We start from the raw sequence: 22,476 nt of genomic DNA, 5'->3' as shown, positions 1-22,476 counted from the left end.
AAACAGAGATAATAGTTTATGGGGGACCACAACAAAAGCAAACACACACACGAAGCAAACACACACACCAAAGCAACCATAAACCCAACGAATGGAACCCACTTCGCATGGACCAAACCCAACGAATGGAACCCACTTCGCATGGACCAAAGCAAACACACACACGAAGCAAACACCAAACCAAAGCAAACATACACGTACCTTCGAATGGAACCCACTTCGCACTTCCAAATCACCAAACGCTTCCAAATCACCAGACGCGTTCTGCTTTCAAAAGCCCCAATTCAGAAACGCGTTCTGCTTTCGTTCACACATACAAATGCCCTAAATGTGACTCATTTGCCATTGACACGTCATTAGTGAATCATTTGCCACGTTTTACTAATATACTGCCACATAATCAACCACTTCACGGAGTTAGTGTGTATTTAACGGAGATGACTACATTGACACAAATTTTTTCAATGTTTGGATTCAATTCACACTTTTACACCACGTGAGGACGAAAATGAAACTTTTTTAAAAGTGAGGATGAATTTGACACAATTCAACCAAACTGAGGACTAAGGAAGCAATTTTCCCAATAAGAAACTTCTAAATTGAATTTCAAGTAAATAAATAATTTTATTAGAAATAAAAAATAAGAGCATGATTGTATCCGTAACGAAATTCTTCTGATCTACAATATATAATAAATTAAAACAAATTTTACAAGCAGACTGTTAAGCTTAGCTCTAGCCCTATGTTCCGCACTGTACAGAAGATTCTGCTGCACGCGTTTAGAAGTAGCCACGTCTATTGAGCAGCAGCAACTCAATTCAGGTATTGAACATCACCAACATTAAAATTCTATGGCGTGTCCCTTCTCCAAGGTGTGATTATAAATTTCATGGGAGATAAAAGTTTATCTCTTATGCCGCCTTATGTCAAATACATCTCGACACCAGCTATAGCCATTCTAGAACAAGAAATTTTTCAAAATATTTTCAGAACCTGTTTTCTTTCCCTCCTGGTCTTCTCTAGAAGAAATGTTGGATCATTATTCCCATTTCCAGAAAGGATGAATTGCAACCCATGCGTTCATCCGTATTTTGCATTGGAAGTACGAATACTTTGACTGCAACTTATAATTGTTGACTGGAGAATTGTTCAGTTGAAGAAGTACGGAGAATCAAGAACCTTCTCTAAGTCAAACTCACCTCTCTTTGGCAATGAGGGGAAAGCCAATCCTGGATATGTAGACTCGAAGCCCTCGAGCAACTGCCAACAAATCAAAGTTTCATCATGAAAATAGCCTGAGTTTTGTTTGGTATAAAATGAAAAGAAGTTTTGAATTACACGAACAATATATTTTAGAGTGAGTTTTTACTTTCAACTTAGATGTTATCTAGTTTAATATTGGCCAACGATACTTTCATAATAAACATAGCATTCTCTCAATCAACATCTGTAATAGTTTGTAGTGGGATCAGCTGAGCTTTAAGTGCTCCTAGTTCACACGGAGAGTAATTTATACATACAAAGCGAATAAATAAATAGTCAATTCAACAATAATGCAAGAGATAGATAAAAGGCACAAGACTCGCACCAAGAGGGGTTTGGAGAGGGTCGATGCAGGTAGGCTTGCAACCATAAGAACAGTCTATTTCCAAGATTTAAATTCATGACCTTGTCCCTAGGCAGCAAACTTACAGTCGCCCAAGACTTGACATCAATTCCACCATAATATAAATTTAATTTAAATTTTCAGGCAGTAGAAACCTTCCAGTTCTAGCGCTTGTGTCCTCAACCAAATACCATTATAGCATAAGGCCAAATCCACGACCAATCATGTATTTAAATGGCTGTTAATGAACGTGTGCATATGATGTCTGTCTATTGGCATGTTTCAGAAAAATTAACCACATAGCAAGTTTCTTTTCCTTTGCAGTTTTGCTTTCATTTTACATAATTATATTTTAAATATAGAAAAACATCGTTTCACCCACAATTAAGGTCAACTGAAATTTGTATATGCTTGATAGTGAGAGAAAAAAAACATCGTTTCACCCACAATAAGTTTTATTCCAAGTACTTCAAGAAAATAAGCATACAATTCTTGAGCCAGAGAAAGTACTTACATTTTCAAGTATGGGCATGTTATAAAGCTCCACAAATTTTTCTCTCAGAATTTGATTCATTTTTTCAACGTCGCAAGGGTGGGTCCAAAATGAATCATGAACCCCTGCAACAATAATTTCACAATAATTAAGCACTAAGATATCACTTCTTAACAGACATTTCTTCTACAGACACTGGCCCCAGCCCCTCCAAATTTATCGAAGTTCAGCTTAGAATGTGAATAAATGTAAATATATTTATAGAACCTGAAAACTAAAACGGGTTTTTTATTCATAAAAATGGATTAAGGTAAGATATTGTGTTATTGGTATTTTACAGATTAGATGTCTTGAGCATTTCAATTGCAAGTTGATTCAACCACGGTTTCAAGAACTTTTGTATACTCACTATTCAGAACACATTTAATGAGACTGTTGAGAATCAGAACAGCATATTTTGTTTGCTAAAGCTATGTCTTATTTATTTTAGAGGGAAAAATATATCCTCTCTCTTCATGCATAACTGATGTAATAAGTCTATATAAAGTCATATACGCTGTATGTTCCTACACACGGTATACAGTCTAATGTATATTCACTATTTTAACAAAGACAAATTCAAAGGAATGAGTTACTCGAAACTAGATATGACGAAAAACCAATGAGTACAAATCTCAGTGATGTAAATTTTAATTATGAGAAAAAGGAAAAGTGCATTACAAAGAAAAAGTATATCATATAAAACTCACCCTTAGACTACGCACACATACCCAAAAAGCAGCTTTATGAAAGTTTTACAATACAATAACAACCATAATGTTAACAATGCCCTCAAACTCGAGCACATAAATTATATGCACCATGTTTATAACATGTAAACTGAATTCTAGACTCTCTCAAGAACTTAGTAATTTTTGTAAGTTGGTCTTGGAGTTGATAAATCCAGTTAAAGTTCCTTGGACAACAACTTCTCCCATGATAAAATGACTATAGATCTCTATGTGCTTGGTCCTTATTTGAAACTCAGAATATTTAGCTTCTACAATTGATCAAGCAACACGATTTTGTTTCTTGCTCTTCTAGGAGACAATATTCCCTCCAATGAATATACAATATCTTATGGTGAATCTTCTATCAATAGGACAACCAACCTAATCTACATATTGTGTTTTATGTTAATTGGGGAAACGCAAACTTTTGATATTGGTAAATATTGTTGATATGGCTTTTTAACAATATAACAATATATTCTATTTACCATATTTATGTTTGGTTGTCATATATACTTGTATCATTCTTCGTTATAAATATATTACCATGTGTGTTTTAAACACAAGGGAGATTAATCTTATACCTAATTTTACTATATTCAATAGTTCTCATAACAATCTTTGACCTTGACTCAGAAAGCAAACAACATCACTCCAGTAATCAGTGTGAGGATTCTGGATGAATTGACTAACAACTCCAACTACATAAGAAATATTAGGTCTTATAATATTGAGATAAATGAGTTTTTCCACCAACCTCATATAACCATCTTGATTTGACACCTAGGTCTACCTTCAACTTCCGATTTGGATTCATAGAAATATTAATACGCTTGCAATTTTCCACCCCCATCTCCTTTATGTCAAGAGTATATTTTCTTTGTGAAATAAAAATACCTTGCTCTGATTGAGCCACTTCTATGCCAAGAATATACTTCAAATAACAAAGATCTTTAATTTGAAAATGGTTGAGTAAGTGGTCCTTTAGTTTAGAGATCTTAGTGGTATCAATCCCTATGATAACCATATCATCAAAATAGATAGACTATTAGATAAACACACTTTCCAAAAGAAGTACAACAATAGAAAACTAAATGATCTGTCTCACTTCATTTCAACCCAGAAACCTACACAGTATGACTAAAATTACCAAATCATACTCAAGGTGATTGCTTAAGACCATTGAGAGACTTACACACTATACTGGACTCCTCTTGAGCAACAAATCCAAGAGGTTGGTTCATCTAAATTTCTTCCTCAAAATTACCATGAAGGAAAACATTTTAACAGGGAAGCTAATGAAATGGCCAATGGGCGAATAGTACCCAAAAAAAGCCTAGTTGTGGTGATCTTGGCCACATTAGAAAAAAGTATCACAACAGTTAAATCCATAAATTTGTGTATATCCTTTAGCTTCCAATTGAGTTTTAAAGAGATAAACTTCACCACTTTGCACAACATAGACCCATCTGCAACCAACCTTCCACATGACATTTATTGCATTTCATCAATCATGGTTAATCGCCATCTAGGATGATCAAGTGCTTCATGAACAATTTTAGGAACAATGGTGATACACAATGAAAAAAAAAACAGAATATGATAGAGACACACTATGGTAACTTAAAAAACTATAGGAAATGGATTATGTGTAGATTGAATACCTTCCCGAGTAATAGGCTAATCTAAAGTGGAGTCATTGAACGAGTTGATATAGAAGGATCCATAGCATGAGAGTTTGTTGGAGGAGGATATGGATCATGAGAGTTCAAAAAGAATGGGAGGAACTTTGTGCCTCGTATTGGTATGTGAAGAGAGGTGGTGGAGTTGTCAGATTGGTAATCAGTTGAGTTGGTGTTAACAAAACCAAAAATAATTAGAGGACCACAGGTTGGAACAAGGAGAACATATTGAATGGAAATAGGGGTCTTCTTGGAGGACAAGAAAAGGGTTGTCCTAAGAATTGGTGACATCAATTGACATAGTATCTTTTGGTAGTTGGCGAATATCATTTGTACCCCCTTTTTTAAAACGAAAATATCCCCAAAATTTAATAGCCTTAGCATAAACTTTTTCTAAATCTGGAAAGACATTATGAACAAAACAAGTACAACTAAATATACTCTAGGAGAGAGATGAAATAAGAGATCATTTGGAAAAACAGTGGAGTGAGGAATTTGATATCAAGAGATGAAGTCATTTTATTTATTAAAAAACAAGCACAGAGAGAATTGCATCTCACTAATGATGCACAAGAGATTTGCATTCAACATTAGAAAGCATGTAACTTGAATAGGTGTGTATTCTTCCTCTCTACATGCTGTTTTGTTATAATGTATGAGACAAGTGCACTAATGTATTTCATGGCTCTCTCTCTCCCTCCCCACATGGAAGGCTCTCTCTATTTGTTAGCCATTGTCGCTACTCCCATTTCCTTGTGCAATTTCAGATTTAAGGCTCGCAGTAGAGGGTTGAGTCACGGGTTTTAGCTTTGTTATTTTTATTGCTGTTTCTATGTTGGGCCTCTATTTAAAGTCCAACAACTTCGTTATTACATGTAAGGTATAATATATCATATAACCAAGTAGAGTTATGATAAAAGAATAGCGGTATTAGAAAAATATATATTTTAAAATATATATATAATATGATAAACTAATAATAATATTCCAGTAAGAAAATATAAAAAGTTATTTATAGCATCATATAATATCAAATTATTATATCATTTATGAAATCTCTCATGTTTGACAGCATTGATTATAGTGAAGCTGGTTTAAAGAAACTTCTATTGTACTAAGATTGAATTTTCTATCTCACAAAAAGAGAGCAAATAAGCAATTTTCTAAAAAAAAAAACAAATTAATCACTTATTATACATATATCAATTCTATAAGTTTCCCTATTGATGAACTTCACCAGAAAAAAAATGGATCTGGTTAGATGTATTGCAGATGTATTTTGTATATGGGTTAGGGCCATCCCTAGGTAATGCTAGTATGATATATGTATACATGTTCCTCAGCCTAGGCAACACACCAAAGGGGAATTCTATCACATGAATATAGACTATTTCTCTCTACAAATTCCATGAGAAAGGAACTCCTCTAAACGCAAGCGTCAAGAAAACTGCACTTTCTTTTTTTCACAATGGCAAAAGTAATAGATTTCAACTCCATCTGTACTTCGTGGTGCAATTAAAAAACACAAGACAAAACAAACAATTCCAATACCTTTAAAAAGTATAACAAAGTACCAACTACTATTTATTAATATTTTACTCCAAAGGGAAACTTCACATATATTTGTTGTCATCTTTGGTAAAATGAGAATTTCAAACCTGCAAAACATAATCCAGCATCATTGCAGGCTAGAGCAGTCATCATCATGTGTGAACTATCCAATGAATGTACAAAGTTAGGAGGAAATGCACTTCTCTGCTTCTTGACAGATACCTGGAATACAGTCTTAATAACCAAAATAGTTCAGAAAGAAAATAAAATTGGGATATAAAGATGTTTACACTTACAGCAGTCCCCTCCCTCTGCAAAGCCAAAAGCTGAAGAGATGTTCTTATCTGCCGTAAATGGTGAGATTCATTAGTAAAACATATGGAGATCAACCAAAAACTTAAAAATCCATATCATTTGATTGAAATATATAATTATTGGCACCTGACAATAGTTTCATATTTTCTATATTTAAATTGGATAAATAGTCAGTTGAGTACATTAAGTATTGTCATGTTTCATTTTTTAGTGCAATAAGAAGAAAAAAAAAAGAATAGCCTTAGTACCAAAACTTTGATTCCATTAGTTTTGCTTGAACTCTGTTAATGTTTGAAGTAATTGAGCATGTGTTCGGTCTTTAGTAATTGTCATGTGTGTTTATTGATTGGAATATCAACATTAATATGGAATCAAAACTCTAGATTTAGAATACATGTGAGTAGAGCTGGGATAATTGCCAGGTTAATTATCATTAATTTCTATGACGACATTTGCATCCCCTTCATATATTTGGTTATATTTTTAGTTGATATGAGATCTCCAACAAATACTTTAGCATCTATGGTACCTCTAATCTTTCTAGAAATATGCACATGTTAGAGGTGGTAAGAATTTGGAATGGATCAACAATACAACATTTAAGATAATAAGGCTGAAAAAATGGGAAATATTTGGGTGATTCTAACAAATTGAATGTTACAGCTAATTGTTGTTGTCTTAGATCCTAGATATAAAATGAGATAAATGAAATGGACAAAAATGATCAACTTTTTGATCCAAAAAAGACAAAAGATTGTTAAAGTCAAAATTGGATATTTCTTTGAAGTTGGTGTTTGGTGAATATAAAAGTCATAAAGGGGGAACTCAATGTCACACAACAAGCACATGTAGACAAACCTAGTTACAAGAATGATCCATATGGTTTGAATAAAAACTTTTCACATAAATCCGAGCTTCAAAATTATTTAAAGGAAGAACTTGATATAAGTGCTGATTTGTATATTCTAGATTGGTGGAAAATTAATTCATCCAGATTTCCAATCCTTTCAAACATAGCACGTGATTTATTAGTTGTGTTGTGCCGATTTCTAAGTCTGCATTCAGCACAAAAGGAAGAGTATTTGAGCCATATTGGAATTCTCTATCACATGAAAAGGTGGAGGCATGTATTTGTACACATGATTTGCTAAAAGATTCACCTTTACCATCATTGTTAGACCTATGAATTTGAGGAGCTTCCTTGTGATGACCAAAGAATGTTATTACAATATTTAAGTAACAAAAGTTTTACATATTTTTACAGAATTGGTTTCTAAACAAGACGTTGGCTGGTCAACCACTATTTCTCTTGAAGTATACTGTAGGATTTAAGATTATAGTATTTTATTTATTTTTCTAGTTAAGTTGAACTAATTCAAGATTACATTTTTTCTGCCAATAGCTACGCGACAATCATTTTTCTGGTGAGGTCATTATATATACATGCAAGTTTTAGGATGATTTTGTAAGTTAAAGAAATTACAATTTAGAATTCAGTCAAATATAATCTTAAATTTAGTTAGTTTTTGACATATTAATATATTAGATAAAGTAGTTACTTCATTTTTAGAAAATATGGATTCAGTTGTCTCTTCTTTTTATAACCCATGTCTCATGGTTTCTCTTCATTTCAACACCACCAAAATAAAAAAAAAAAAATATTGATATGCTGAAGGTTCACCTGATAACGTTCACTTTTACAGTATGGTTGTACAACAGGAAGACCAAGAGGAGTGGTCCAGCAAACAGCCTGATTTTCACTAGCAATCACCTGTAGTAGAATTGTTCAAAAATAACCAAACAGAACCGAATTCTTAAAAATTGAATTAAATTGTAAGAATAATTTATCCAAATTGAATAGAACTGAAAAATGGGCCATACAGACTAATAATGTAAAATGAAGAGACAAGTAACAAAACTCTTCCTAAACATAATAACTTTCATATTATAGCTGTCGTCTCCAACAATTTGGGCATTATAAAATCAGCAAAAATTCTATGAAACGAACAACATAAGTTGTTTTTCTATAGAAAACATTTTAGGTTTAGTGCAAGTGCACTGACCTTTTTCTATAACAAATCAGTACTGAAACTGATTTTGGAAGACAGTTCAGTTCTTTTGAAGTTACTAAAAGTTTTGATTCCAAATAATTATTTCTAGACAGCCCTAACCTGTACAAAGCTTCAAAGCCACCCTTTTCAGGAAAAGAGACAGAAAAATTGCAGAAACACATTACATACATGCATAAGCCCACAAGAAAAATGCCAAAAGTATACTGTGGGACTAATAGCATCATTTGGAATCCAACATACAGTGACAAAAGAGCTACCTTTGCACAATCCCCAAGCCAACTCATGATGCCACGTGCAGCCTCAAAAACTTCTCCAAGGGCAGCCAATGTCACCTATTGAAAATAAGTTCGAGAATTTTGATCAAAATTCCTAACATGATTCAAAAAGACAGAGTGTTTAAGTACATAAAGAAAATGTCTATAGAGATTTTTCTTTCTTTCCTTTTTTTGCATAAATGCTGAAATTTTAGCGAAAGCAAACTTCATTTTTCTATTCTATCAAGAATTGACTGTTCCAGGAACAAATGACCTAACAAAAAATTGTTGAACTATAGGAAAGAGAGACATCGAGTTGAAACAGTATGTAACTAAGACAGCACGAATACTTAATTTACAGAGACAAAGGAATCAAATACAACAAATATAAAAGATTTAATATTCCCTAATAATAAAAATATGATGTGGAAATAAATAAAAACATTCTTAATAATAGATATATTATCCAGATATTCATTATAGAACATATACTCCTTATTTCTATAATTATAATACCCCTCCTCAAGTTGGAAGATATATGTTGATGTGTGCAACTTGCTACAAATATAACTGATCTTTTGGTCTTCCTAAAAACCTGGTGAATATGTCAGCCACCTCTGCACTAGAGTTGACCAATCTAATGATGATATCTCCAAACTCAAGTTTTTTCCCTAATCAAATGACAATCCAGCTCACTCCCGTGAAAGACAGGATTAGAAGTAATGTGTGATGTTCTATGTGTTGAAATATGGGTGTAATTATTGCACATTTACTGTACAATAAATATAGATTGGTTATTTAATATATAGAGGTTTTTGTAAGAAATCCCTAAAATTAAGGGATTGCGATTAGGAGTTTATTTGCTAGATATACTCAAAATTTAGAGTCTTTATGTCTAGAGATTTATTTCCTTTATTTTTAGGAGATTTATTTCTTTTATTTGAGGAGATTTATTTCCTTTTATTAGGATTTCATTTTTCCTTTAAATACCAATTTGTTATTTCCTTTTGAGATCAAGAAAAGTAGTTTCATAATTATTGCCTAGTGCCTTCACACATTTTTCCACCATATGGGTGTCACGTATAAGTAGCATTTAGGAACTTTTTTAAAATTCAAGTTCTTTGAGGAATTGTTTTACCATATAAGCTCAAAAGTGACTAATGTCATTGTTTTGTATTTTGTTTCTTACTTTTCCATGATATTAAATTACCTCGAACAGGAACCCAATACCCTAAAGTTTAATCCCCATCGCTTGGTGACCCTGCTAGTCATCGTCAAAGTACCAAACAATTTGACTATTTCTCTTATCTTTGTAAATAAGGTATTTTCCAAGAGCCTTCTTAATATACTTTAGGATTTGTATGACTACACCCTAGTGGTTTTCACAAGACACTGCAAAGACAATGTCAGGATGAGTTATAGTGATGTATTTTAGCTTACCAACCAACCTTCTCTATACCACAATTAGCATGTGATTCTCTTTGGTCAGGTACAAATTTGATAGTCACCTCCTTTGAGTTTCGTTATTTTGTCACTTTTATTAATGAGTATTCATGTCATACTTAGGTTTACTAAAAGAAATATTGGTCCAAACTTTTGAATACCTGTCTTTCCTTAAAGAAATCAAAAACTAGTTAGGCCAAGGAATAAAGATCTTAAGGAGTGATAATCTCAAAGAATCTTAACCAGTTGAAACTGATTGTACCTTATTGCTTGGTGTCAATCTACCTATCTATCATTGGGGTTATGTTACTCATAGTGCTTGCTATCTTATTAATAGAATGTCCTCCTCTTCTTTGTTGGACAATAAGGTTCCATATTCCAAATGTTTTCAAATGAACATCTACTTTCCATTTATCCTTAAGTCTTAACTTGTGCGAATTTTAAACATGGAGTGTCATCAAGTTTGGATAAAGTCTAAGGTCGAGTTACCAAATGTGTGATTTTAGGATATTCTCGTCTTGTAAGGGTTGTGGTGTCATTGCCCTGACAATAAAAAATATTATATGTCTACAAGTGTCACCTTTTTTGAATAAACTTCTTTCTTCTTTCTCCACCCAAGATGATAACTTTGTCCAATAGGTCTTGCCTATGCCTTTAGTTAATCCCTTTGTGTATCCTATTCCAAACAGTTTTCCAACTTTTCCCAATAATTCAAATTCCTCTAGTTAGCACAGCTCACTTAGACCAACGCTCCCTCCTAACACTTACCAACAATGGATTCAAATGTACATGGTGAGTCCTTGTCATCAATGTCCTCACTATCATCATTCCATACTACGAATTCTAATAATGAAGATTCAAATTGACCTAATGTAATTTGCAAAGGTACCCCTAGCTCGACACACAATCTTCATCTTATTTCCAATTTTCCAGGCTATCATTGTTTGTCTTCTTCCTATTTTTCCTTTTCTCTCCTTTGTATCTTATATTACTATTCCTAGAAATGTAATCAAGGCACCTGATAATTTTGGATGGCAACAAGCTGGTAATTGTTGAAATGAAAGCTCTGGAACATAATGATAGATAGGACTAGTTCCTTTTCCTGCTGGACAAAAGGTTTTTGGTTGTCTCTAGGTTTATACCGCAAAAGTTGGGCCAAATCATAAAGTTGAGCACCTTAAAGCTAAATTAGTAACCAAATCATATACTTTGATCTATGACCTTGATTATGGTGATACTTTTTCTCCCGTATCCAAAATGATTATTATGCATCTCTTTTTTGCCATGATAGTTATATGTCATTTTCCTATTCATCAATTAGCAACAAAAAATGATTTCCTTCATGGTAATCTAGAAGAGAAGATTCACTTGTAGCAACCTTATGATGTTTACGGGGAGTTTGACTATGTTTGTAAGTTGCAATATTCTATGATCTCAAGCAATTCTCCTCATGATTGGTTTAAAAAATTTAGTCATGTTCAAACCATTGGGCTTAAATACAATGAGGTAGATCATTTAGGCCTTGTTCACTTGAAGGGATTTGGGGGAGAGTAATTGAAGGGATTTGAGAGGATCTGAAAATAAATATTTTTGTTGTTTATTTGAGTGAATTTAGAGGTAAATGAGAGTGGATTTGCAAGTAAATTTTTTTAATCTGTCACGTCAATAAAATCCTACACTAATTCTCACAAATTTTACTTCCAAATATACTCTAATTTATCTCCAAATTCACTCAAATAAACAACAAAAAAATTTATCTCCAAATCCTCTCAAATCCCTTCAATTACTCTCCTCCAAATCCCTTCAAGTGAACAAGGCCTTAGTTTTTTATTGTCATGAAAATGTGTTTACTTTGTCTGTGTTGATGACATCGTCACGACACAGAATGATGCTTCTAGAATCTTAAACAAACACCTATGCAATCACCTTGGATGTCTTAAATACTTTATAGGAATTGAAGTGGCTCAATAAAAAGAAGGTATTGTAGTTTCTCAAAAGGAAATATATTTTAGATACCTTGAAAGAAACAGGCATGACTGACTCTGGAACAATATATAGCCCTATGGATCTAAATAAAAAATTAATGGCAGATCAACGTGAACCTCACTTTGATCTAGAGAGATATAGAAGAGAATCTGTTACTTTGATCAACGTGAACCTCAATACATAGCCCTACCATTACTATACCTGATCTATCTTTTTGCAATTGATGTTAATCAGTTTATGCAAGCAATCAACAAGTGTTCACATCTTTTGTATGAACAAATTAAGCAATTGTAGTGAAAAAGGATTTGTAGGTACACCCACTTAACCATAACCCAAATTCAGAAGTCCAAGTGGAATAGTTAGACAAGTCGACCTTTTGAATACCAACAATATAGTGTGAAAATACAAGAGAATCTGTTATGGAGGTCTTATTTATGTTCATACGATATTAAATCTTCCTTTATTTATTTACTCTTCTTTCTCAATATACATAAAACATTCATATTGTCTCAGACACATGGCTTTATCTCAATTTCTCTCTTTCATATAGTTTAACATTAATGATCATAGATTAATAATAGCCCATCAAGGAAGCTATTGCAATCTCAAAAAGCTAAAATCCTAGAATATAATATTGTTGATACCCACCTTAGCTGCATAGCAAGCTGCAGCATATAAAAGTCTATCATCATCAATCAGACCTTTCTCCGCTAATCTTCTCTTAATTTGCTCCCGCGCCCCAATAAAAGTAACACCATAAACAGAAGTCATTACCGTCTGCTTGACCAGTTTCCTATCAATCTGAATATTTCCAAAAGTTTAGAATAGGAACAGATAAAAAAGACATAATCAATATCATTTAGCAATCAGCACAACCTTGAAAATTTAAATAAAGACTGACCTGATCAATCAACACCTTTGCTAACAAAGCATTTGGAAAGGTATCTGGGTCTTTGTTGCTGTCTCGTCTCATTATATCATAAACCCTACTCATATTGTAATTAAGTGACTAAAATATTAATTTTCCAAAGCAATTATGACAAGAATTAATTGGACATACATGGGATGATGGACCACAAAAGTTCTGAGTTTGGATAATTTACTCAAAAGCATAGTCGGTCATGAAGTAAGATCACACAAAAATGTAACCACTCCATGAAAAGAAATAAATGTAAACATTTTTATAAGGTGAGGGAGTACGGAAGTAACAAGAAATGCCCAGAGCTGAATATACTGTAATAAGTTTAATATACCTAACAGCAATCTCTGTGTATACATCAGCAGGTTTCTCCTTAGCTACTAAGTTAACCGCTGCAGCCTCCGGCTGAGAAAGTACATTTATTCCAGTAAATGGAGTGGTAAATCAGAGATTAGAAAATAAAATCAAATAATTTATCACTTAACAATTCTAGTAATGGAAGGAAGCATATAAAAAAAAAATAAAGTAACCAAATATCTATGTGGGAAAGATTAATGAACTCTGCACTGACTACGATTATGGTAGCCATTTTAGAATGTGACAAACACCTTAATTGTCATACAAATGTAATTATCAATCATTGCAATTGTGAAAAAAATGTATATGCAGTAAAAAATAATTATGGAATTACTTTTCTTGATCTCAAGAAGAAACAATACATAGGTCTTTAAAGGAAAAACGAAATTCTATTAAAAGGAAATAAAACTCCTAAAATAAAAGAAATAAATTTCCACAAGTAAAGGAAATAAATTCCTGACATAAAAGCTCTAAATCTGGAGCAAACCTACCAAACAAATTCCTAATCCCAATCTCTTAATTTTAGGGATTTCTTACAAACAAATATATATTTATTATCTAATTGATATATATTTATTGTACAGTAAATGCAGTATTTATACCCATATTTCAACACCCTCTCTCAAGCTGAGGAATAAATGTCCTCAATTCCCAACTTGGTTGAGATTATGGAAGTCTGAGGTATTGAGTCCTTTTGTCAGCACATCAGCCACCAATTGCCTGGACGAAGTGTATGACACGCATACTAAACCTTCTTCTAATATTTCCTTGATGAAGTGTCTATCTATTATTATATGTATTGTTCTGTCATGTTCAACGTATTTATGTGCATTGTCTATTGCTGATTTATCATCACAGCAGAGCTTCATGGGTCCCTCCAAATTAATCTTCAAGCCATCTAAGATAATTTTTATGCATAATAACTCACATAGCTCTTGTGGACCTAAATTCTGATTCAGCAGATGATATTGACACCACATTCTGTTTTTTGCTTCTCCATGTCACTATGTTCTCACCTAGGAAAGTAACAATATTCAGTTGTTGATGTTTTATCAACAAGAGAACCTGCATAACTTGCATTAGTGTAGGATCCAAGAGTTAGTCCTCCATTTCTTTTCAACAGTATTTCCCTTTTCAGGGGCTTCCCTTCAAGTACTGTAGAATTCTACAAGCAGCTTGAAGATGAGATTCCTTCGTTCATGCATAAACTGATGATACTCACTAAATAAGCAATTTCTGGCTGTGTGTGAACCAAATATATTAATATTCCAATCAGCCTCTAATACATCTTTTTGTCTCCAGCTGATTCTTCTTCAGCCTTACATAACTTGTGATTGGGATCCATTGGAGTTGACACTAGTCTGCACCAAATTTTCTCAATTTCTACCAGCAAAAAGGTTATATATTTTTGCTGAGATTTGAAAATTCCCTGGTTAGTGTTTGCTACCTCAATACCTAAAAACTACTTTAGTCTTCCCAGCTCATTTAGTTCAATTTACTGGACTAGTCTCTGTTTCAAGTCTTCCTTCTCTTTTTCATCATTTCCAGACACTATAATGTCATCAAGATAAACTAGAAGTATTGTTACCCCCACTTTCTGTGAATGTTTAGTAAATAAAGTGTATACATTCTGATTTAAATGTTTAGTAAACAAAGTGTATACATTCTGATTTAAATGTTTAGTAAACAAAGTGTATACATTCTGATTTAAAATGTTTGTAGTTTCAGGTTCAGAACTTGGATTGGATTTATGGACTTGTCAAATGTTTGGTATGCTCTTCCTTTTTGTGTAGACATTGTTGAATCTTGGGGCTGCTCTGACCATTCCAGTATTTTTTATGGGAATCCTTTTATGTGGATTGGATTCATGGACTTGCCACATGTTTGGTATGCTCTTCCTTTTTGTGAAGACATTCTTGAATCTTAGAAAATTATGGGTACAAACTCTTGGGGCTGCTCTGAGCATTCGATTCCAGTATTTTTTGGGAAAATTATGGGTACAATCTCTTGGAGTGCTCTGCCCTAGAATTAATTTGCTCAGTTGTAAGTTCATTTTTGTAGGCTTCTGTTAGGTTTCTAGATAGAGGAAACCAGGAAAACCACTGCAAACACCTAAACTCACTAAATAGATCTCGTATTATTGATTCTATGCAACAAGTACAGCCTGAATGCATCCAAGGGACAATGTTCCCTTCTCACAGGATGGCAATGATCCAAAAAAACATCCCTGCAAACAAAGACCCCCAACTATATATAGAAAGTCTCACTCAACCTAACCAGCCAACAACTACTTTCTTTATACGTTTCCTCCTAACATACACATTACATATCCTATCAGCTTCAGTTAGAGCATGTGACAGAACAAAGGGTTCAAGGTGGTCATCACAATTTCCTGAAAGGACTTCTTGGGAGCCAGAATTGCAGAAAAAGATTAAGTTTCAATGAAAGTGACATAAATGGAGATATACAATTTTTAAGAAAGTTTATAACATTTGTAACCTTTTTGAGTTGGTGAATAACCAAGAAAGGCACAACTAACTGCCAGAGTATCAAGTTTGTCTCCATTGTGGTTGTGGGTATGTACAAAAGTTGACCCAAATATTCTAGGAAAGAGGCCATTTGAGATCTGGAAGTGAAGGAGATAATAGTTTAGGGTTTCAAGTGGACTTTTGTTCTCTAGGCTATGTGAGAGAAAGCCTATTTATCATATACACAGCAGTGAAGACAGCTTCTCTCCAACAACTTTTTCAAATTTTCCCTTGAAAGAGAAGTGCTTGGGTGGTGTTAAGCAAATGCCTATTTTTCCTCTCTGTCACTCCATTCTGTTGAGGAGTATAGACATTAAGAGTCATGAATAATCCCTTTGGAATGAAAATAAGTATACACATTTTCGTTCAAATAATTCCTAGCCTTGTGGAACCTAAATCCTTTTATGTGGAGCTCGAAATAATTTTGAATCATTGAATGAAAAATGGGAATAATAGTGCTCATGTTAGATTTTGTTCAAGCAAATAGTGCCAAGTAACTCTAGCACAATCATCAAAAAAGGTTACAAACACAAACCAACAGCCCCAGGGATATTACATGTAGTATATGGTCTCCATATATCACTATGGATTAATTGGAAAGATTGTGGACTTCTGTTATTGTTGATGGGGAAAGACACACAGGTGTGTTTGTTAGGTTTCTTGATAAAAGAAACCTATTTATCAGCACTCACACACAGAAAGGAATATCACACTCCAAAACACTGAAAATACTCTGATTATTAGATTGTAGTCAACAAAACAACCTGTACAATGTCTCCAGGGACAATGTTCCCTCCTACACAGGATAGCAATAATCATGTTCTCTATTCTTCTAAACCAGAATCCTCATTCCCAGACAAGGCTACCTCTCACTATATAGACTTTCACTGAAAGTCTCTCCCCCCTCCAAACCTCCTGACAACTACCTATTTTTTAACAACCTTCCTCCTTACATATACATTCATATTCCTATCAATTTAGCCAATTCACAAGCCTCACAATGCAACTTTGAGGTGCCTAGATTTTAAAATTGAGGCGAAAACATAATTTTAAAAAACAGAAAATGATGGATTTCCTAAGCAACAATGATACAAACAAAGAGTGGCCTCATTTGATATATTGAGATGAGACATGGGTCGGTCAACTTTGGATTCTTGGAATGGTTCTAGGTAGTAGAGCCCATTTCTTTGCTGACCAAGTCCAATCCTCCTCCCTGAGTCCTGCTCTTGGAAAACACACAAAGATCGGGAAAACATTTCAAAGCAATTGAGGTCATATGTTAATTTTTTGATGGAGAAAAGACTTGTCAAGAGTTTTGGAACATGGAGAACATCTTTAAGAATAGGTTTGGAGGGTAAAAGGATATCTCCAAATCCTGCAACTGTAGAAGAGTCATTGGCAACAATAATTTTCCTATTGCTTGGACATGGGGCATAAGAATGAAAGAGTTGAGATGAGTACGTCATATGATCCATGGCTACTGAATCCACAATAGCACCATACGAGACACTCATACAAGAAATGTTACCGCAGAGATCATGAGACCATGAATCAGAGAGTTTCTCATTTAACCTATACAAAGTTCTAATGCCTTGAAGTTCACCAGTCTTTTGTAAAAAATTGGAATCTTCTTTTGTTGATTTAGGATCAAACATCGTGGAGATGCAAATTAGCAACTGCCAGTCTAATGGGTGATTTTACAAAAATAAAACAGCAATAAAGGCTGTTACGATGAAATTGCAGCAACTGTAAGAAAAACCTAGAGCTTTGATACCATTATACATATATATACACACACACAAAAACATACATATGTATATACATACATGCATACAAACATACTATATACATACAGTAAATGTGCAGTATATACACCCATATTTCAACAATTATCAAATCAATATTTTGATTGGGTATGTTTGGTAAAAAGTTGTTTTAAGATCAATTTTGTTCTGATACAACATAAATAAGATTTTAAATAAGAAATTGAGCATGAATGAAGCTAAAAGAGGGAAAAAAAATGTTGAAAAATAATCTGAGTGTAAATGTTGAAGAAAGCTATATAAAAACATTAAACAACAGAAAAATCATAAACAAATGAAATAACAGATTATATAAAGAGTGATTGCAAAACAAAAAAAGTCAGACAAGTAAACCTACCTCATTTCTTCCCAGTGCTGCATAGTGTTGTAAGCCATTACAGGAACCGTCCTAAAAATTCATTAGAGCAGCATTACTAGAAATATTTTTATTCATACAGAAAAAATTATAAACTGAAAAGTAATCTCATACCATAGAGTTTTGCAACAACAAAAACCCACAGTGCGTTCACTTAAAGTGTTTGGTTACCAAATTTATATTTTCTTTTTTTCGTGTTTTTTGGTTTTCTCTGTGATTGCATGCTACCTTTCAGATAGTAAAACTTTATTGAAAATCTAATTTTGTCTTGAGGGTCTACACTTAGACTTGATTTGATTAATATGCAAAGAACACCAAAAAGGCACAGTTTCCTTTTTACATTGTTTAAAAGCTTGTAATGAAGAATTTACCTGATGAATTGGAAGATGTGAGATAAAAGAATTTGGTGAAGAGCTTTTTAATGCCTCTGATAGATTAATACAAGCAGTAAGGCACTGAAAAGGATCCTCAGCAGTTAACCACCACCGATTTCCATTAACAGGGTTATCAGCAGAATCAATTATATCATTAATATGATTCTCTATAAATGCTAACCGCCCGTCATAAGATAGCTTCTCAATACCACCAGCATACAAATTTGCTAGATGTATCTTCAACCACCTTAGTCCACACTTTCCCAGTGGCTTCCCTTCTGCAAATTCAAGTAGTCCTCGACACAGATCAGAACCTAAATGATTCAAGTGAGGATGCATAGGATATGCTCTGCCACGGAAGTCAAGATTGTGTGGATAATAAAAGCCTTCCTCGTCCTTCATTTTTCTTGCCACCTGTTTTATAAATTATTTGGTTTTAATTATCACTGGTGTAGTGAATCATGGGATAGATTAAATGTATCACATGAAAGTTATTCTATAATGAAAGGGAGATCTTACAGAAAGCTTAAGTTCAGTGTCACATCTTAGAGAATGCCTTTCCATATTAATTTTTTTTGCCTTCCTTAGACCACATTTCCACTCCTGAATTAGCTTTAAATCCTCTACAGGTGGCTTATCTGGTAAAGGAACCTACAAGTCAAACAAGAATATATGCAAAGTTGAGAATTAATTACATGATTGAATAAACAATTTCCAGGCACTTGTATGGATTTGGGCCATTTGGATGAATTTGGAAATTTATGCTGTGGTTACCCCAATTCATTCTGGTCCCATCTATAACTTCAGAAAATCTGTCATATAAGGTTGTCAAATGAATGCATTTTCAGTTCATGAAAAGCCCCTTTTTACCTCACTTAGTTGGATAGGGCTTACTTTAACAGAGAATGTCTATCAAATTCAGTATATTCTGCAGTAAAAGGCAATACAAGAAGAAACAGTCTGCATCCCAAGCCCCAGATACTATTATCTTTCAAAATGAAAATCCCTATCCCAAAATTCCATTATTTCCCTATATAATAGATTTCAGTATCTCCTCTGTCCCGTAACTAACTTATACCTACAGTTCCATTTCTTACCTAAAGTGAGAATTAAGGCCTATATGTTTGAGCCTTCGAGTGTACACCTTAAGAGGCTTATCCACTTGGACCACTAACTGAAATCTATTAAGAAATGAATTTTAAACCTAACTTAACCAAACAAAACCAAGTTGTAAGGTTGTTACAAACCAACACCTTAAAAGTAAGAAGAAAAAGAAAGAAATGAAGTAAGCATTGATGTTGGATTATTTTGTTAATGGAAGCAGAATACAAAAGGATAACAAATCCCACTACCCAGAGATATGCTCCTCTAGAGCAATTTTTACCAAAAAACCTAACATATATCAAAAGTAAGTAGTTATAAAAGTAAATAAATATAATATATCGTATTTAAATTCACAACAACAAATTAAATTCCTTAATAATAAAAATCTCTTAAAATAATCAACCATAATATTAAAATATATATTTTTAACCCAAGGATACAACCTTTCTTCTTCTTTTTGCTTTATGTTGACCTTTTCACCGATGTCAACCTTCTTGAATCTTTCTTGTACCAATTGAACTTCACGGTCAATGCTAAACTCTGGAAGCGATTCATTAGAAACAATACTTGAAATGCTTAAACGGGTCCACATAACATGAATTTCACCAAGTGGAATTATTCCAGGTTGATATCGTGCTAATACACACGCACATGGTAGGCCGTATGTTGAGCTCAAAATGCATCCACAACGACCACTGTCCATACCTATTTTATTGACTCGCTCCATTTCATCAGCAATAAGTCCTAAAGCGTATCGTGAAACACGCCCAACAAGTCTTCTATATATTAAACCTTTGTAAGCATCACTTATTACGTTCAAACTTTGTTCAAAGGACGCCTTGATCTTGTTATGTTGTAGGACTATGACGTTATGCATGGCATCCCAACACGAGCATAGGTCTCCCATACTAGATCCCAATAATCTCTTCAGGTTCCAGTGCGCAGACTCAACCCTGTCACATATCACATTAATACATTACACACAAATGTGAAATACATAAGTACAAAAAGCCGATGAGAATAAAAATTACCTGTTTGTTGTAGTGTTGCCTAGATGCATAACTTTGTTCGTCCACGCCTTGACAAAGTATGTCTTGTACGGAATTATCCAAGTGCGGTTGACATAATCAAAAAATAGAGGCCATGGAGAAGAGGCATACTCAAGACGATGAACATAAGCACTAAACATAGACTGGTCGTCACAATCCATGACATTCTGCCACACTTCCATCAACACATCCACTGACTCAACCTTATCCACTAACATCTTGCATTTGGCTCTAACATTTTTCGCAATGTGGAATGTACATAACATCTGATAAGTCTCCGGAAAGACATTATTAATTGCATTTATCAAAGCAAGGTCTCTGTCAGTGATAATAACGCGTGGACCGCCATCTGATGTCAATAATAATCCTTTGAACCTTTCCAATGCCCAAGTGAAATTACTTTGGCGTTCACTTGAAAGTAATGCAAAGGCGGCTGTGAATGTCAAACCAGTTGATGTGACTCCCACAATCTCGAGCAACGGAAGTCGATATTTGTTCGTCTTGTACGTCGTATCCATTAAGAAAACAATATTAAAAGAATTGACTAAGTGCACTGAATCGGGATGTGTCCAAAACAAGTCACTTACCACGTCAGAATCGTCCAAACATCTACTTCTCTGGATGTATTTGTCTCTATCTAACAACATCATCAACTGCTGCATTTCCGTTCTAGACCCTCTCAAAGATCGTTTGTACGTGTACCTCGCATTATATATTTGCTTTATTGTTGTCACGTTATCTTCATTATGTTCTTTCAGAGTCAAAAGAATATTTGACGGCTTTACTTGACTATTAGTCATGTCCACAAGAATTGATTGTTCAGCCGCATTTAACCTACCCGCGAAAGGATGACCGACCAAAGTCTCTGCTAATTCATGGTTGTGATAGCCGCACATAACCTTCAACACCCAACCATCTCCTTTAGGTTTACCCCTCAACCTAAACGGACACTCACATTTTCTTGTGCCAGATAAACTAGGTTGAACATCTGCCTTATACTTCCTATACTTCCCGCTTCTTTCACAGCCTAACAAAATAAATGTCTTTCTACCAGCTTCACCAGTTGCTGTGTCAGATCTTATAGTGACGACAACAAATCCAAGATCAAATGCAATCTTTCGAACCCATTGAATTAAATCGGCGCGTGTTGGGAATATTTTATCAGTGGAAAATTGATCTGAATAATCACCCTCACCCACTTCTTTTAAAGAATAAGAAAATTCCGATATAAAATCAGAATTTATTTCAGAATCCAAATATGGATAGTTATCCATCTCATATAATTAAATATGACCTACAATAAATATTACAATTCAAAAATTTATTAAATTACAAATCAAAAATTCAAAAACACTCTCTAATAAAAAAATTAATATAACCTAAATTACTAAAAATTCATATAACCTAAATACACTCCCTAATCACTCCATAATGACTAACCATAATTCATGAAAAAAATTTAAAATAAATAATCATAACATAAAACAATAAATTTAAATTAAAAATAATAACATAATAACAAAAAAATTAAAAAAATAACATAAAACAATAAATTTCAATTATAAATAATAACATAATAACAAAAACATTAAAAAAATAACATAAAACAATAAATTTAAATTAAAAATAATAACATAATAACAAAAAAATTAAAAAAATAACATAAAACAATAAATTTCAATTATAAATAACAACATAATAACAAAAACATTAAAAAAATAACATAAAACAATAAATTTAAATTAAAAATAATAACATAATAACAACAAAATTAAAAAAATAACATAAAACAATA

General features: G+C 33.4%; 2 protein-coding genes across 3 annotated transcripts; both read right to left on the bottom strand.

The window, feature by feature from the left end:
* Positions 1-604: 604 nt before the first annotated feature.
* Positions 605-19,205, bottom strand: LOC148201635 (DNA-directed RNA polymerase 3, chloroplastic-like). 2 transcript variants are annotated; one of them, XM_088109168.1, is made up of 12 exons: positions 19,048-19,205; positions 18,526-18,942; positions 18,137-18,187; positions 13,426-13,496; positions 13,074-13,158; positions 12,821-12,973; positions 8,747-8,821; positions 8,099-8,188; positions 6,399-6,446; positions 6,210-6,324; positions 2,121-2,224; positions 605-1,260 (listed from the first exon to the last, which is right to left on the bottom strand). In XM_088109168.1, the coding sequence occupies exons 1-12, from the start codon at positions 19,090-19,092 to the stop codon at positions 1,150-1,152; spliced, it is 1,365 nt and encodes a 454-aa protein (XP_087965294.1). In that variant the 5' UTR covers positions 19,093-19,205; the 3' UTR covers positions 605-1,149. The 2 variants fall into 2 exon arrangements, with proteins under 2 accessions (XP_087965294.1, XP_087965295.1); XM_088109169.1 differs by lacking the exon at positions 2,121-2,224.
* A 14-nt stretch (positions 19,206-19,219) lies between these two features.
* Positions 19,220-21,955, bottom strand: LOC148201634 (PKS-NRPS hybrid synthetase cheA-like). Its single transcript, XM_088109452.1, has 4 exons — positions 20,664-21,955; positions 20,076-20,585; positions 19,423-19,488; positions 19,220-19,340 (listed from the first exon to the last, which is right to left on the bottom strand). Exons 1-4 carry the CDS (start codon positions 21,953-21,955, stop codon positions 19,220-19,222), a joined length of 1,989 nt encoding a protein of 662 aa, XP_087965578.1.
* Positions 21,956-22,476: the final 521 nt, after the last annotated feature.

Source organism: Vigna umbellata, chromosome 3 (assembly GCF_029865625.1).
Source record: "Vigna umbellata cultivar VRB3 chromosome 3, Vumbellata_1.0, whole genome shotgun sequence".
Lineage (NCBI taxonomy): Eukaryota > Viridiplantae > Streptophyta > Magnoliopsida > Fabales > Fabaceae > Vigna > Vigna umbellata.
The sequence above is the reverse complement of the archived record's forward strand: the minus strand, read 5'-3'. Positions and strand labels throughout refer to the sequence as shown.